The sequence below is a fragment of the Episyrphus balteatus genome, chromosome 1 (genome assembly GCF_945859705.1).
Source record: "Episyrphus balteatus chromosome 1, idEpiBalt1.1, whole genome shotgun sequence".
Taxonomy (NCBI): domain Eukaryota; kingdom Metazoa; phylum Arthropoda; class Insecta; order Diptera; family Syrphidae; genus Episyrphus; species Episyrphus balteatus.
This window is the reverse complement of record NC_079134.1, coordinates 9,642,492-9,660,735: the sequence shown is the minus strand read 5'-3', so window position 1 is coordinate 9,660,735 and position 18,244 is coordinate 9,642,492. Positions and strand designations below refer to the sequence as shown.

The following is an 18,244-nucleotide window of genomic DNA, read 5'->3' as shown; positions in this document are numbered from 1 at the left end:
TCGAGTATTATGTCAAATTCGAAATAATAAAAATACAAATACAAAATTCAAAAAAATATCAGAAAATAAGATAAAAACAAAAAAAAATTTCGGTCAAGATTTCGTTGTGCTATTTTTGTATGGAAATTTTCGTTTCGCTTCAGCTACATACTAGGCTTAAAGTCTAGTACGCAGCTGAAGCGAAATGCAATTTTCCATACAAAAATTCGATAGTGAAATTTGTTTGAATTTTTTTATTTGTATTTTAATTATTTTTACTTTGCTATTATACCCGATGATACTTTTCCTTTAACATGTTCGCTTTGACTTTGGAGACTTGAAAATTTTTGTTTCGCTTCAGCTGCGTACTAGGCCTTACAAATTAATTAATTTTTCAAAAACATTTCAACACAGTGTGCAGGTCGCCTTAAGAAAGGCAACATTTATAGAATAATCAAACAGTACTAGTTCATCCTCAAACCAACAACTGTCAACCACAAAAGTCAGCTGTCGCTTTTATGACGTGGATGTGCCGAAGGGAAATGCCAAATAATTTTTGTTTTGGTGTAAATTCATTAATTTTATCTTGAAATTTGTTCAATTTTCCTAAAAAAATTAATAAAATAATTTGGTAAATAATATAAACCCACTTTAAACATAAAAACAAAATAAATCAATTTCATAATTAGTAGAAAACTTTTTGCAGTGCCAAATCGAAAACTTGATTCAAAGATCCATCCATTACCAAAAGCTGAATATTAAAAAAGAAGAATCATGGCATCACCTTATGGAGCACCACAAAACGAATACCAATGGGGAGCTGGTGGACAACATGAACAACAATATAATTTTGAAGTTCCAGACTTTGGTCAAGAATTGTAAGTCTTTTAATAAAACAATATTTTAACTTCCATGATGTCTCATTTGTGTTGTCTTTTAAGAAACTTCCAATCATTCGATAATACACAGACTTCTGTCCCACCAAACTACAATGCCAGCTATTCGGATGTTGGCAGTGGTGTAGGTGGATTCTATGATCCAAATGCTTACGTGGACAATTCTTTTGGACAAGAAAAAGCATTCAAGCCACAAGGTGGTTCAGATTTTGATGATGAACCACCACTTCTAGAAGGTAAATATCTTAGTTAGAAATTTAACCAAATCTTTTAAGATGTTATCTTCTTTTCCAGAACTGGGAATCAATCCACATCACATATTCCAAAAGGTAAGTTGTAATTTAAGTTAATTTAAAACTATGCAAACAATTTAAAATCTTGAGAATGTTATAATAATTTGAAACCGTCGTACACGTATGCTTCAACAATCATTATTCATATACATAGACCAGGGTCGATAATTTTTGAAACAAAAAAAAATCATAGTAGAATGAAACCCATTGGAAAAGGAGGTGAATATGATAAAAATGAAAGGAAAAATAAATTACGGGCGAACCAAGTTCGGGAAGTGGGTGTTTTGAGTTTTTAATGGTAAAAAATGGTATATCTCGATTTCCGGCAAAACTACAAATCCTATAGAAAAAAGTTGTATGGCAAAGTAGGTAATCTTACGTTTTTTGAGTAATTAAAGTGTAAATTTGAATAAATAGGCCAAAATTGTAAACAATGATAAAAATTTTTCTTCGAATTCAAGCTTTTTTCATTTTTTGAATTTTACGAGAACATGTTCTATAGTATACTAATGTAAATTTTTTTTTACACCATCAGAAAATAGACATTTTAACGAACGAAATGCCCACCGACTTTTTGAAAAAAGCTGATATTTTGACACGTGAATTTTCGATTGAAAATTAAGGTGTTTTTTTGGTATTAAGTCAAAATAAGGTGAACAAATTAATATTTTAAATCAAATAAATTACAGTGTATTTGGGACATAATAAGGTAAGTTTTCACCAAATTTCTTAGAAAAATTTTTGTTTTTGAAAAAGATAAAAATAAAAAACCAAAAACTCGGTTTTTTGAATTTTTCACATAAATTTTGAGGTTATGTGAAAAAATTGTTGATACAAAAGCTGTCGATCTTTTTATTACCTACAACTTTGCCATACAACTTTTTTTCTATAGGATTTCTAGTTTTGCCGGAAATCGAGATATACCATTTTTTACCATTAAAAACTCAACCCACCCACTTCCCGAACTTGGTTCGCCCGTAATTTATTTTTCCTTTCATTTTTATCATATTCACCTCCTTTTCCAATGGGTTTCATCCTACTATGATTTTTTTGTTTGTACTTTTTAATGTTTTTGAAGGCATCGGCACTGGTCTAATAAGTGATTGATTGATTGTTATTTGGGGTGTGGATGCACTGCGACCAATAAGATCTAGTGTCCAATTTTAGGCTAGCTGAGATAGTTCCTCATTTTATAGCTTCTCCTCTAACCTTATTCCTTTCAGGAAATTGAGTATTTGGGGTATTTTCATAGAGTAATTTTTTCTCTTCGACCTGGTAAAACTTTTGTTTTTTTTTAGCTATAGCTTTCGAACCCTGCTTTCGATTTTAATAAATAAAATAGTAGATAGAGTAAATCTTTACCTTTTTATAAATGTATAACAAAAGGGCGTGTGTGTCAAGATTGCTGCCAAAATAATTTAAAACTGGTAAAAAGTCATGTATTTAACAGTCAAAAATGTTGCCACCGCGTGAAATCTTTCAATATATTTTGAACCCTTTAATTTCAGCTTTCGTATTTTGGGGGGTCAGACATACCTAATTTTTTTTTCAGAAGATGGATAACTATACATAAATAAAAAGAAAGGTAGGCCTAAAAACTCCTGGTACAAGCAAATGCAAAAACACCAGCATTCAGTTGGCCTCAGAAACGGAACAATACAAAACCGGGAGGCTTGCCGCCGATTTCTGGATCAACCCGGCGAACCCCACAGGCGGATCACTAGTGTGAAGCAGTAACGTGGGAAGGTTATGATCCCCTCGACATCGAGATCATAACAGCGCCGAGAAAAAGGAAGAAGAAGAAGGATAACTATACATAAATGAGAAATTTCCAAAAAAATTTTTTTTTGAAAAAGTGGACTTATGTTGTTTCTGAAATAAAGGATTCATTTACAGTGGCCCGTGAGAAGACCAGTGATTAACCTGAGGTTGTTCTTACTTACATGATTTGAAACGCTCTTGGTTGTAGTTCCCGAGAAGCATTTTCGCTCGTCTCAATTTTGGTAGTTCTCCCAAGTTTTTTTTTCTCCTGGTCCCGTCGTCTAGTTTTATTTTATTTTTAATAACATTTTCTCCTATTTTGCAATACGGTTCGGGTCCCATTAAAGGGGAACTTGCACCCGTTTTTGCAAAAGAGTCCGCCTCCTCGTTCCCCTGGACACCAACGGCAACGTGCCCAGGTATTCAGTGGAGTGTGACTTTGTTTATTTTGCCAAGTTCGTTAAGTTTACCTATACAGTTGGAGTTGATTTCGTAGGATTTCAGTGGTTTTAGAGGAGCTTGACTATCAGACATAATGGCAATGCTTTTTTTAGATAGATTTTTATTTTAGATAGTAATTCAAAGATTTAAAGGACTATTGGCACTGTAGTTTGATCTACTGAAAATGTTACTTATTAGCAACTGCCTTCTAAAACTAAACTCCTGCATCTTAAAAGATAAACCAAATTTAACAATTCAAGGTCTGAAAACTGATTATAAAATAATTTTTGTTTTTAAGAAGAAAAATTTTAAAAAATGGAAGCGGGTGACGGTTCTTTCCCATAATTGTATGCAATACTTAGTATAGTCTCCTCTAGTGCATATGACAACCTGAAGTTGTTTGTTCATTTTACTAATTAACTTTTGAAGGTTTTGTTGTAACACTTCTTTCACTGATGTTTTCAGTTGATCAAGACTGCTTGGAGGTGGATTTCGGTCGCGAATGCATCTTTTCAATATTTCCTACACATGTTCTATTGAATTCTAATCCAGATTTCTGTGTGGTTAATCCGAAGCTGGAATATTAAAATCTTGAAGATATTCTCAAACTAATCTAGCATGCATTATCGTGCATCAGACTAAACTGTGGACCAAATCTAGGGGTGATTGGAACCGGATGCTGTTCGAGGGCATCAGTCAACTATTTTTGGGTACTTAACTGAGGTCTAGAAAGGCTCGCTAACTCCGTAGGTGTTGTAAAACAGATTTAACTCCATGAAATTTTATGACTCTTCGCTAAAAGGTTTGCGCGTTAACAGACAGACCTCAGCAAATCTCTCCCCAAATCTTCCTGACAAACATTTTATTCCATACCTTGAATTTAAGATCACTATTGTCTCATTTGAGAAAGTAACCATGATACTGTGGCATAAAGTAATAGCAAGACTTTACTTTAAAATAAATAGGATGTGCGTTAAATTTGAGCAGGAGTGTATATTGACTAGCAATGAAATTTAAACGACTGAGGATCAATGGAGCTGAAATTGAACCATTGATTATTCCAACAATAAAACAAACCAACTTGTTGCGTTTGGTATTCTTACGCTTCTCGCAGAAATTAAAATTTTAACCGCTGAATTTTCAGCTTTCTGACCAATTCAATGTCGTTATAAAGCATATCGTTGAGTCTTGTCCTTCTCTATTCTTCGATGCACACTATACCGAACATTACTCGAGTTTCATAAGGATCTATTGCTTGATTGTCTTCTTGGCCTGAAGAAAAAGTAGTTGAAAAGAATGGTGTTCCTACAAAAGCAAAGGAGTTTGATAGGGTTGCCGAGATGAGATATTGCTTTGTATTATCTATACATTTTCATATCATATTTGACATGATACTGTCAATCTTTTAAGCTTACCCATTTTGAATAAAAAATGACACCGTTGCATAGTGCCAAAACTTTCTCTCCTTAGCTTATGTTTGGCCTGAGTTATTTGCCTTTTCTGGTTCTTTTCTTGTGTAGGAAGTACAACCGATGGAAAGCAAAGTTGGACTTCTTGATGACAATATTTGAGTTCGAGTTCAATTTGAACAATTCGTTGAAAGTGACTCCACGGTATGTTACTTTATTTTTGGTTGCTATTTTTGATTCATCTGGAAGCCAACCAAGACGATTTATGCAATTAATTAAATTCATTAAATTTCTCATTGTTATGAAAGTTTCATGATTTGGGCCTTGAATCTTTGGGCTTCTGTGGCTGGCGCTGTAGATGAAAAGTAGGTTGATTGCAAGTCATCAAGTTGTAGAGGAATGATCTAATTAAAACAAAATTAACTCTTCAACGAAACCGGCTTTTATCGACTTTACTTTTTACTCGCGGTCTTCGATTTGAATTAGAAATTTTCAGGAAAAATATAGAAAAATATAAACTTTGTCAATCCAAAAAAATTCATTTACTTAAATTAGAATTAGGTTTTATATCCATACACTTTCTCAACGTCCAAAAGCATGGAACGGTGATGCGATAGCTTTGAAGCGCTGAGGTGAAATCAGACTAAAATTTCAGTCATCAATGCAGTATGGAATGCCTTTCTTGAAGACCAAAGTAGTAATTCTTAAGCCTCCTGAGAATGACTTCCAGAATTTTGGTGGTGTTTCTGAAGAAATGGTTTACTATCATTCTAGCCAATCAAGGCTAGTTAACTTCCTTTGATTAAATTTGGTTATATTTTTCCTTAGGGTTAATAAAATCGAAGTAGTCTATCTATTGTATAACTTGGTGTGTTGGTGTCATGAAATTGTACCATTTCCATGTTAGGCTGAAAAGTCTGCTAGATAAATGACCCGACTTCATCCCAAAAGACCGGATCGGCAGATAGTCTAGATATTTATTTTCTTTAAAAGAAATTGGCAAAAGCTATTATTTTGTTGGCTATTGATGTGTAGGTACTTGAAGTTTTGAGTGATGATCCCCGGGTTCAACGCAAACCATCTGAATTCAAGTCATAAAAAATTTGGACGTTAAATTTGGTTCTGACCAATCAGAACTTTAAAAAATTGAGAACTTTGGCCCTTATTGCGAGTGTCGTTCAACTTTTAATGCGATAAAAGTCGATGGAATCGATAAATGTCTGTTTTGGTATTGTTTATCTCTATCGATTGCTATTGAACTCGATTTGAGTCGATAGCAAAATTGTAAACGAAAAAGATCCAACGATAAAACGAAAAATTTCCTTCACAATACAATTTCACGACACCAAAATTCATTTTCGATGATCGATTTTCGAATAAAGTCGTTTATCGATAGAGATTCACAATATCAAAGGTCATTTTCGATGATCAATTATCGAATAAAGTCGTCTATTGATAGAAAAACGACACTCGCAATAAGGGCCTTTGATTCAAATGATCTGCGTTGAACGCGGGGAATGACGCCGGTTTTATCAGCTAAGAGATTGTGATTGATAATGTTGTCTTTTATGAATCCCTTACCAATTCAAAATCCTTTTTTTTCCCAATTTTCTTTAGTGCGTTCTTTTCCAAAAAATATTTCCCCTCCTGAACCAAACAAGACTTACAAATACAAAAACATGCGGAAAAACTGGAAAAAAGAGACGAAACTCATTCATTTTCTTTGCCGATGTTCTACTGAAGATACGAAAAGTGCTACACGATAACAGGATAACACGATAACTAAATGAGGATCTGTTCTGTAGCGCCATCTCTACTTACCTTAATATTTTTTTTAGTTAACTGCTTCACTCGTCTAAAAAGACCTTTCCTCTTTAAAAATATAAGTTAAAGATAGTTAAGAATTGAGATTGAGAATCAACTTTATACGCACATAGAAAAATAAAAGTAAATACCTGACCTCCATAAGATTTACTCTTTCGATTTAAATTTTAAATTAATTTAATATTTATTTTTTATATATGTACATAATTCTAAAGTAATAATATAAAATATTAAACTTTATGATTTTATTTATTAATATTCATTGATTCATGTCGTGAATTTGCTATAAAATCGAACATACAAATTTATTCAACATTTATTTTTAAAATCAACAAAATAAAAAAGTGTTTTGCTTATTATTTTGATTGAAAAGAGTTCTTTCCATTGAATTTTGTATAAATTTTATGAATTTTATTTGTACATTATACAAAAAAAAAAAAAAAAAAGACGTACAGATGTACACCTCTACTGCATATAATAGTCTCAGAGAAAATATGACTAATAAATGGAGGACAACGTTTTTTCCTGTCTACAATGTACATATTCGTTTAATTTATTGTCGCATACTAAAAACAAATAACAAATAAATTGTTAAATATAAATAAACAACAATTTTGATTAACACACACAAAAAAAAAAAAATTGAAAAAAAAGAAAAAAATATGATAAAAGGATTCTATCCATTTATTTCAGATGGAATTGGCAGTTTTACCAAAAACCAACTTTGCCATGTTCATTCGAAACAATTTTTGTTTCTCATTCTCCCAATTATTTGCCTACCCTTGCTCACATAGCCGTGTTGATTTACAATTTATCAATGAATCCGCCCATGCAATCAATTATAAAGCAGCAAAAATATTTACTCCCGGAAATATCCTTTCATTTCCACTACTACCTTATTTTTTTTTTTGGACTCCTAACAATCGACAAAAAAAATGATAAAACTGAATTTCAGTAGTGTGTTGAAAATATAAAAAAAATATACATATAAAAAAGTTTCTTTTGTATTTGAATTTGGTGAATTTGTAACATTGTAGTTTACAATCGTTTCGGGACATGGAACACAATCAGTTGTTGTCCTGAATTCGAGTAAAAAAAAAATTGTGTACACATTTATAATCGAATAGTACGACTGACATCAATTTTTAATCATTTTCCGCTAAACCGTTTAAATTGTTGTTTTCTGATAGGCTTCAGCCAAGGCTTTGAAGGCTAAATTTCCAGTATACAAATGACAAGTTTTGGAATTAAGCTTTTCTATATGAGTATATTTAATAAATCATTACCTATATTTTTGTTTGGAGAACCTGGAAGTGACGACAAAAATTCCCATTGTATGAAAAAGTCACCCTGTGTCTAAGTAGGCAAAAATCTAATGAATACGACATTAAATGTTGTATATCTTAGCTTTACGATATTTGCATATGATACTTTGTAGCTTATAAAACAATCTCAAAAATTATTTTTTTTTAGTAAATACAAAATACACACCTAGTATTAGTTATTTTAAAATAACACAAAAATTATAGATATTTGTATTTCCAAAATCTACATGTGTATTTTTTAAGATTCTATATTTTTTTGACCATGCTGATTTCTGACTTTGAGACCAATCTTCTTCGAAAAATATGTAATGACCACAGTTTATTATTTCCACTTTTAGGAAACACTGTTTTAGTCATTTAGATTAATATTTAGAAGTCCTTTTTCATTATTATTTTTATTTCTCTTTTTTTTTTATTACTTTAGAAGTACAGATTATGATGGTTTTATATAAGAAAATGAAATAATGTTTTTTCCTTATTTCTAAGAATTTATATCAAGTCTTTTGAAAATAATTATTCAAGACCAATTTTTATTTTTTTTAAGGCAAAAAATTGTATATTTTTCCAAAAAAGGTGACAGAATTTGTTTGGCTAATAATTTGACTATGGTTCCTTATTATGTATATATAAACAAATTATATAAATTTATAGTAAAACTTGTAGAGGGATTGGGGTCAAAATTCTGCCGGGGTCAAAATTCTTTTGTCAAAATTCTGCTTTCAAAATTCTACTTTTCAAAATTCTACTTTTTAAAATTCTGTTTTTCAAAATTCTGCTTTTCAAAATTCCTCCAAAAATTAAAAAAGGGTTACAAAGCGCGCGCTTTTTAACATTTTCCAAACCCTTTTTTAATTTTTTGGCAGAATTTTGTAAAATCATCGTTTAGCTAAATTTGTCTGCCTATTTGAGATTACTTTCTTAAATCAATAAATTTAAAAATATTGATAAAAGGTTTTTAATGATAATTATCTTCGAAAAATCATAATCGAACATTAAATCAATAAATTTAAAAATATTGATAAAAGGTTTTTAATGATAATTATCTTCGAAAAATCATTAGTCAAATATAAATTGATATTCAAAACATTAAATAAGAAAAGGAATATGCTTTATCACACAACATCGTTTCTATAATTAGTTTTCAACAGTATACTCGTATAGATGTGAGTTATAAGAAATTCAGTACCTAGGTACTCTAAGCAATTTGAAAATAATTTGTGATGGTTAAACAGCAAGCAGTTAAGAAAATATCAACCTAAAAAAACATTAATGAGTGTATTTTGGTATAGTAAACGCATATGCTATGAAAAAAAGCAAAATTAGCTGAATTTTTTTGTAAAAAAAAAAATGCTGGCAGAATTCTGAAAAGCAGAATTTTGAAGAGCAGAATTTTGAAAGACAGAATAGAAAAAAAAAAACAGAATTTTGAAAAACAGAATTTTCTTGAAAAAAATCAGAATTTTGAAGTCAGAATTTTGACTCGCTCCCCTTGTAGAGGTCTAACAGGAAGAGAAATTGTAAACTGAATTCATAATTGTTACTCAAGTAAAGATTTTTCTTAAGTGAACATTTGCTCTTGCGTTTGGCCACTGCAGCTTCTCGTTACGTGAAGAAAACCAAAAATGTTCTTTAATTTTTACTGAATAAATGAAGTATACATGTATGTACTTCAGAATACGCTCAAAAAACTCTTCTCAGACTGATTGTTTGAGAAAAATGTTTACTTGAGCAACTATTATGAATTCCATCGTGCGTTTACGACCGACATCTTAAAACCTAACAAATTTTGAGTTTTTATTTCAGGGTATATTTTAAATTATTGTATATTTAAAATTATTGTATAAAAATAATTGTAAATTCTAATTTTAATACTTGATATTTTCATGAAATAAGTAATATAATAATATTTGTATTCTTTTTAATGTAGGTATAACGAAAACCACTTTTTTGGATTCCTCAATCATCCTAATATTGATTTTGAAAAAAAAAAAACTTGGAATTATTTTTTTCACACGAAACCATTACTTGCCTTTTACAGCAAGTCAAAATGATAGCCATTAAAATACCTACAATCAATTTTTGCTCATAGCAATTAATTTACTTGAATACAAATACTGCAATTATATTTCTTATGATCATTGAAATTCGAAATGGCAATTAGTTTTTGTATTCAAATAAATTTAATTGAATTCAATAAAAATATTAAAAAAAAAAATAAAACAAAATAAGTTACTTTCGATTGTATATCAAATGCAAATAATTGTTGGTTGTGTTCATATGCTTTTGATGGAAGCGTTTTTTATAAAGGTTAAATATAAACTACTCCCAAAAACTCTAGCCCTGTTCCGCACACTTGATTGAATTTTATTATTTATTTACATCCTGCCTGTTTCATACACACAAGTTGCTGCAAAAATTGGGCTATTCTTTGGAATAACCTGCCATGATGTAGGTATAGCAGTGCCAGTACCAATGCAAATTCATATTCACTATTTAATCAAACATTTGTTCAACAAAATCAAAAAAAAATTGAAAATTGAAAAAAAAAGGAAGAAACAACTCGTATTTTATTTAGGGCCAATTTTTCAATAGTTAGATAAACCTTAGTTAGAGCTTATTCCTAGGAATAAAATTTTTTTTTATATTGACATTTATTCCTCTGATAGTCTAACTGACGATTGAAAAATCAGGGCTTAATTGATTGAAGTTTGAGTTTATACAAACTTGGTGTGCATTCATAATTGATTTTTGAATATCAGTTAAATGGATTTTATTCGAATCTTTCAAAACCAACCAACCAAATTTTAGCTGATACCAGGACCTCAACCGTCAACCATTTTCATTTCTCAAGATTTTATTTTTCCTTCGAGTCAAGGAATGAGAATGGCTTCAGAAGAATTGAAAAAGTAGTCAGTCTCTAAGACTTGACGACAACTTTGGGAGCAACAAAGACTTCTGATTAGCTTTCTGTCTGTGCATTAAGTCTCATTTCTAAGAATTAATTGCAATTCAGCCTTTGTTTCATCTGTCATCATTGTCATCAGCCACACTAACATTGACCCTTGAACTTATTTAACATTATTTTTGTTCTTTTTCTCAATTTTTTTTCTATTAAGACATTGGCCGTGCTTAATCCCCTTCGTGGAGCGGATCAAAGTATTCTTCAGGACACAGACATGGCTGGACCATTGGCATTCTGTCTAGCCCTAGGAGGTTTTCTTTTATTGGTAAGTGAGTGAGTGATTGTAGTTAGACGAGAGTCTACGAATGAAAATTAATTTCTCCCCTCGATACAATTTCAGTTTGTTGTTTTTTTTGTTTTGAGGAGAGGATTAATTTCAATTTATTTTTACTTGCGATATAGGTACTATAGGGCAAGTTTAGGATTCGTAAAAAAAATCGAACTCGAGATAACAATTTTACATGACATTACGATGATGGAGAATGCCAAAAAAGTGGGTCCGGCAATTCTGTCTGTCTGTCTGTCTGTCTGTCTGTCTGTCCGTCTGTCTCTATCTGGAGCTGCAGCCTAAACGAGTGAAATGATTTTCTTCAGACTTGGTAGTTAGCAGTTTTTGGCGATTCCCTAGAGGGGAAATTGAAATTTTTTTTTTATGACCAAAACTAACGGTACTTGCCATATAACGGAAATAGAAAAGTTAATTTTTTTCAAAAACGGCTCTAACGATTTTGATTAAAATTTTTGTGTGTAATACTACACATAAGGGCCAACTTTTTAAATAAAAAAAATATTTTTTGTACCGTTATTAACGGTACCTGTCATAGAACGGTTTTTTTCGTTTCTGAATATCTCGTACAAAATTAACCCGATTTAAATGAAAATTTTTATACAAAAGTGTGTAAGTAAAGATAATATTAAAATTTTAGAAAATTTTCAAAAAACGCATTTTTGGTTTTTTAAAAAATATTTCAAAATTTTTTTTTGAAAAATCAATTTTTTGAAAACGGATTAATGAAAAATTTTGAAATTTAGTTTTAATGTGTAAATTAATTATTTCTTCAAAATGGCATCCCAACTTTTTTTTTGAAAAATGTTAAAAAATTTTTATATATAAAAAACTATTTTTTAAAAAAACGGCTCCTACAATTTTCGAAAAATTTTTTCTAAAAATACCTTTGTATACAAGAAATAAAATGGCATATTTGTTTTTTTTTTTAAGATAATTTAAAACGGAGTTTAATTAATTATAAAAACAGATTTAATTTTTTTATACTACTTATTAAATTTCTTCAAAATATCAAATTTTAAATTTCTTGAATAAAAAGCTTTAACATTATAGTTACTTTAAGCATAAGAGCAAGTACGTGCGACCCCAGTCGTGCAATTTATTTTTTATTATTTTTATTTATTCTCCCTTTTTTTCATTTACAGAGTGGCAAAGTAACATTTTCATACATCTACAGTATTGGAGTGATAGGATGCATTGCCTTTTACTGCCTGCTGTCGGTGATGGCCACCCAAGCTCAGGTCACATTCGGAGCTGTTATATCAGTCCTGGGCTATTGCCTGCTTCCAATGGTTGTATTGTCCGGCATTAACGTTTTAATCACCATTCAGTGAGTATCTATATACTCTCTTTTGTTTTAACACAGTTCATCGTAACTTTTTTCCCTTTTTCTTATTATTATTTCTGTATGAATATACATTTACTTTTTTTTTTTTTAATTTGCGATATGTTTTATGTTGTTTTTTGTTATTTTTTCTTCTTGTATATTTTTTTTGCAATTGTTATTTTCATTATTTCTCAGTGCCATACCACCCATTCAACCACCACCCACCTGCCATATCGACCATAACTACTATTATGGCCAGTATTGTACAAACAATGAATGCGTTGATTAAAAACAACAACGGGTGTTCCCCACAACCTGCAAACAAATCGAAATATAGGGAGAACATTTTTATCAGTTTTTTTCTTCTTTTTCTGTTGTTTTTGTTTGGTTTGGAGTATTTATTTACAATGAAGAACCACACCATACCAACTCTGTTGATGGTAGATTTGTTTCAGTCAAGGCAACCCATCCGTGTTATAGTTGATGGTGGTAAAAGAAGACCCTTTTTTGAGTTCGATTTCAATTGATTTTGTTTGGTATTTGTTTTTTTTTTGTTTTTATTTTAAGGGAAACAAAATTTTTTTCCAGATAGGGTATGGTGGGTTTGTTTGGCAGAAAGGAACCTGTGTCTTTTGTGGTTTTCAGTGAGAATATAAGAGAACGCGAACGATTGTTATTCAACTTCAATTTTTGCAAGAACTGGATATGGAGTCTGTTTCGTAGCATGCTATTTCAACTAAATCAACTACATCGGCCTCAAAATCAGTAGTTGATTCAGATTGAACCTCGGAAAATACTTTTTGTGGTCTAGTTCTAAAAATCATCACAAATTTGAGCCCGATGATGGTTTTTCAAAACGAAACGCGTCGCTAAATAAATTGCTAAAATAATTAAATGTTGGAAACATTTTTTAAATAAAATAAAATTAAAAAATAAACAAAAATAACTAAAATTTTGTATATAATATTTCATTATTAGATTGAGTGCCTCTAATCCTCAATCTACCAATCTTGAATTTCAGTTGTTAAGGTTTCAATTTTAAATCTGAATCTTTCTTTCTACTATCATAGTATTTAATTCCACAACGCCATCTATTGGCGTTCGTACTTTGATTCCATGACATTTCATAGATGGCGTTATAAATGGATTCAATTTTTGTTTAATGTCCCAGAAAAATGCTCGAGGTACGAACAAATAAAAAACAAAAATTGTTCAATAAGTTCTCGAAATACATATTATATAGGTAGTACAAAATTCGTTCCAAACTAAATGTATGAGGCATTAATTTTGTTTTAATTTTTTCATTCTTTTAATAGTTATTCTGCTATTCGGGGGAAATATGAGTCCGTAACATAAATGTTATTTGTCGTTAAAAAATCAGAAATTTTTTCCAACCAAACTTTTTGTCAACATTTTCCCAGGATTCAAAAAAAGTGAAATATGTTTGTCATAATAATAACAAATAATGCGATTATAACTGACAGGCGCGATGGGGCTCAGCGGGATTGAAAATAAAATGAAAGCAAGAGTTGCCGTTGTGTTCAAATAATATTTTTTTCTGTTTCAAGACAACTTGAACGGCTGTTTCGCATGTACTTGCTGTTATGGTGAAAGCTGTTTAGAATGACTCTGTTGAAAAAACTAATAAAAGAACTTATGAATTAAAGAAAAATTGTTGAACAAAATTACAGTAGGTACCTTGCCATATTATTAGGCCCAAGCGAAAAAAATACAATTTTTTGCTTCATGCTGCTGAATTTTTAAAGTTTATCGAAATATCTTTAACTTTTTTTGGTCTCATTTACTTAAACTTATCATGCAGATACGGATTGAATTAAAAAAAAATAAAGAATTCAAAAATTTTAATAAAAAAATAACGTGCAAAAGGGAATAAGCTCAAAAAAAAATTTTCTATTTAATTCATGACCGGAATATTTCCAAACGGGTCCAATACTTAAATTTTTGTATCGAGGAATAACGTGACATTCTTAACTTTATGACAAAAGCCCCATCTTGCATAAATATTGAAGCTCTGATCGTCTGATTATTACGTAAGGTTCATAGATTTTTGGCAGTTTTTTCTTTCGTAGAAGACCAGACGAGCAGAGCTTCACAGTATGTTATTCCAACTTTTTTTAATCAATCCGTATCCACATTATAAGTGTAAGTAAATGAGACAAAAGAAATTTAAGATATTTTGACAAAAACTTTAAAAACTGAGCAACATGAAAATTTGTAGTTTTTTCGCTTGGGACTAATAATATGGGAAGGTACTGTATAATTCGTTAGAGTCGTTACAATTTTTTTTTACAGGTACCATAAATAACGATTCTTTTAACTTCGAAAAAACGACATTATTTGCGACAGAACGCACACAAATTTTAATAAAAATTGTTAGAGCCGTTTTTGAGTACCTAATGTAATTCATTCTTGAGCATTCTTATGCATTAAGTAAGCATTTTTCTTTCATTGTAATGTCAATTTTTTTTTAAGAGAATCCTAAATTTACATATATGTATCTCATGTTCAAATTAAACTGACAGGTTTTTTCTCTTAATCATAAAAATGTAAAAAAAAATCGACAAATTTTTTTTTTTCAAAAGGTCAAGCAAAAATAGTCATTTTTAGCTCACATGTTTATTTTTGTAGTGTTGGCCAGCATTAAAAGTAAATAAAATTATCAAAATCGGAATCCTTTTGCACCATATTATGTATATCACGCGAAAAATATGTATTTTAAGTAAAATTTCCATTTGTTTTAATTCTAATATTTTGCTTTAAATTTTTAACTAAATTTTTCTTGTTCTTCTTATTTTTCATTTCTTTTAGTTTATCCTTCCCCATACACATGTATATTTATTGCTTTCAATTTTACTCTATATATAAATATATTTTTTTTTCTATCTTTGTAGGGGTCCATTGGGTTTAATCGTTGCTGGAATCAGTATCCTCTGGTGTGCACTATCCGCATCGAAGCTCTTCGTGACTGCATATTCTATGGATCATCAACAAGTGTTGATTGCATATCCTTGTGCACTTCTCTATGGTGTATTTGCATTGATAACAATATTCTAGAAAAAAAAAAAAAAAATAAAGAAAATAAATAAAAAATAAATTCAAGCATGAATGAAAGGATGAACGAGAGCATAAAGAAGAGATGAAGAAAAACCAATCAATGACCTAATGAGTGCTTGAATTGACTTAATTTTAAGTTTTTTTTTTTATTATTGTAAATTGTTTCTCTCTCCACTAAAAGTGGATTATATTTTTGTTTTTCGAATTTGATTTCTTTATTAAATAATAAAAAAATTATATAAATATTTGAAAATAACAACATTTAAAGATGTTTAAGATGGAAAATGACCTCTGAAAAATTAATTAAATACGATTGTGTATGTGTAAGTTTTTGAAATATGAAACTCAAAAGTAAATAAGAAAACTATGTAAAACTTTTTGTAATAATGAATTGTAAACTCAAGAATCTTGTGACGTAAGGACTTTTAAACCCCTTTTTCTCGTATAAAAATTGGAATATTGAATAGTTTTTGCATCAAAAGGACATGATTGACCAGAAACTATCCGATATCCTTTTTTTTCTTCTGATAAAGTTTTAAAATTTAACATTTCAATGCCAATCAAATTCTCCATTCAAACAGAGAGAAAGATATAAAAAATTATGGTCAAATACCATTGTTATTCAAAAAAAAAAAAAAAAATAGAATTCCAAGTTTCTCCAACTTATACTCAACATCCTTTCCATGCAAATGTCCATTTCAAATTCAATTAAACTTCTTTCCATGGATTCTATATTTCTCTCATTGATTGAACTATATATGAAAATGTGCATACGAGAGACCACCAACCGACAGCAGGGTTCAAAAAGGAGATATCTTTTTCATACAAAAAAGAACTCATAGAAAATTATAATGTTTGTCATTGGACATAAGAAGAAGAAGAGTAGTTTCTCTACCACCTCCACCGCCACCCTCACCATCATCACCAGCAGTTGTTCTAGGAACCTAATCAACAATTGAAAATAAAAAAAAGTTCCTTATTCCTATCTACCAAACCATCATATCACCCTACTCAAATATTCCAAACTATATGGATATGTGTCGAATAGTCAATTTCATTATCCTCTTCAAGGATATGATGCGCATCGGTTTTTTGAGAGAGATAGAGGATGTAGTATAGTCAGAGTATGTGAATGTTTGAATTTTATTATAATGTTGGAAAATTTTTGATGTAGGATGGAAATGGAAGGGGTTTTTTTGCTGAAGTGTTTGTTTAATCTCTCAATTATCGGATTAGTTTGGATCGGCATAATGGAGGGCAAATATTTTCTCGTTTTCCATTAAACTTTTTTTGTATATCCAAAAAATTTTATATACTCATATCTATATCACCTCTTGAGTTTGATCCTTTTTTCGAAAATATTAACAAAAAAAAGAAATTAGGTATGAAGTGGAATGGGTTACGTCTGGGTTTTATTAGAACTTTTATTGCTTAGTATGATATCTTTATTAAGCTAGTAGGATATAAAAAAGTTGTTCATATTTTCAAGAATATTGACTGAAGTAGATGTTTAAGATGGAGTTGAAGAAAGTTTGGAAATGAACATGGTCTTTTTGCGGGTGATAAGATTGGCGTAAAAAAAGGCGTAATGTAAGAATACTTATGTCCATAATCATAAGGCTGATTAACATATTTGAATTTCATTATGCAACGAATTTAATGAATATGAATAACCATCAAGAGCGTTATCACTTGACAAGCTAGAGGGACTCTGAACAACGCACGATAATTTAGAAGGTACTAAAATATATGCAAGAATACAGTACGAAAGACAACATTTCTGATATCGTATAATGAACTGTTAACCAAATTGATTATGCTGCGGTTGAAGCAAATAGTAAATTTGTACGCACAAGAACAAAGTGGCGATTTCCTTCTACTTTTCAACATTTGAGTAAGGAATGCTTTTACATTTTTAAGTTTATAAGAAAAAGTTCTTAATGACTTTTGTGGACAGGTTCAGAAATGTCAAAAAATAGAAATCGTAAGCTTGTCATAAAATTACTAAAGAATACCAACATTGAATGAAGAAGTTAGCAATTAATTGTTTTATTTATTATTTATTTCGATTTAACATAAAGGGTCACTATGGTGTATGTGTAATTTTTTGATTAAATAATTTTAACTAACCATTAATGAAAATTGTTCTTAACATGACTTTTCTTTACCATTCTCCGGCATTGACATATTGTAAATGTAAAAAATGGCGCAAAAGTAATGTAATTGTGTAAATTGCCTACCAGTTTTGTTAATATTTGCATCTTTTTTGAAAATGTTTGTTTTCATAAAATTAAAAAATAAAAATTTGATTTTATTGATTCTATTTTTTTTGTTAGTTAATAGTGAGTTTGACCACCGTTTTTTGGAATTATGTACATAATTAAAAATTCTGATTTGTAAGACTTAATCCTTAATGCCATCGATAAGTCCTTTATTTTGTTACTGCCTCATTCCATATTCGTACAGTATTTTAGTCAACATTTTACTTAACTTTCCTGGTCCAATTCTTGGAATTCATGAGAGCTAAGGTTTTTACTTTGCAGTTTGCACTAGCAAAACATTCAGATACTGCTCGTGAAAGCTGTCCAAAACAAACCGAAGTAATTTAGTGAAGAAATGGTATAAATCAGTTCGGAGTGCCAATACTTTGTGTTTGTAATAATGCA

At 30.2% G+C, this 18,244-nt stretch overlaps 1 protein-coding gene across 1 annotated transcript; it reads left to right on the top strand.

Moving 5' to 3' along the window:
* The first annotated feature begins 474 nt into the window (after positions 1–474).
* On the top strand, positions 475–15,623 carry LOC129906111 (protein YIPF5). Its single transcript, XM_055981748.1, has 7 exons — positions 475–610; positions 686–857; positions 921–1,111; positions 1,170–1,204; positions 11,045–11,155; positions 12,322–12,506; positions 15,416–15,623. Exons 2-7 carry the CDS (start codon positions 754–756, stop codon positions 15,576–15,578), a joined length of 789 nt encoding a protein of 262 aa, XP_055837723.1. The 5' UTR covers positions 475–610; positions 686–753; the 3' UTR covers positions 15,579–15,623.
* Positions 15,624–18,244: the final 2,621 nt, after the last annotated feature.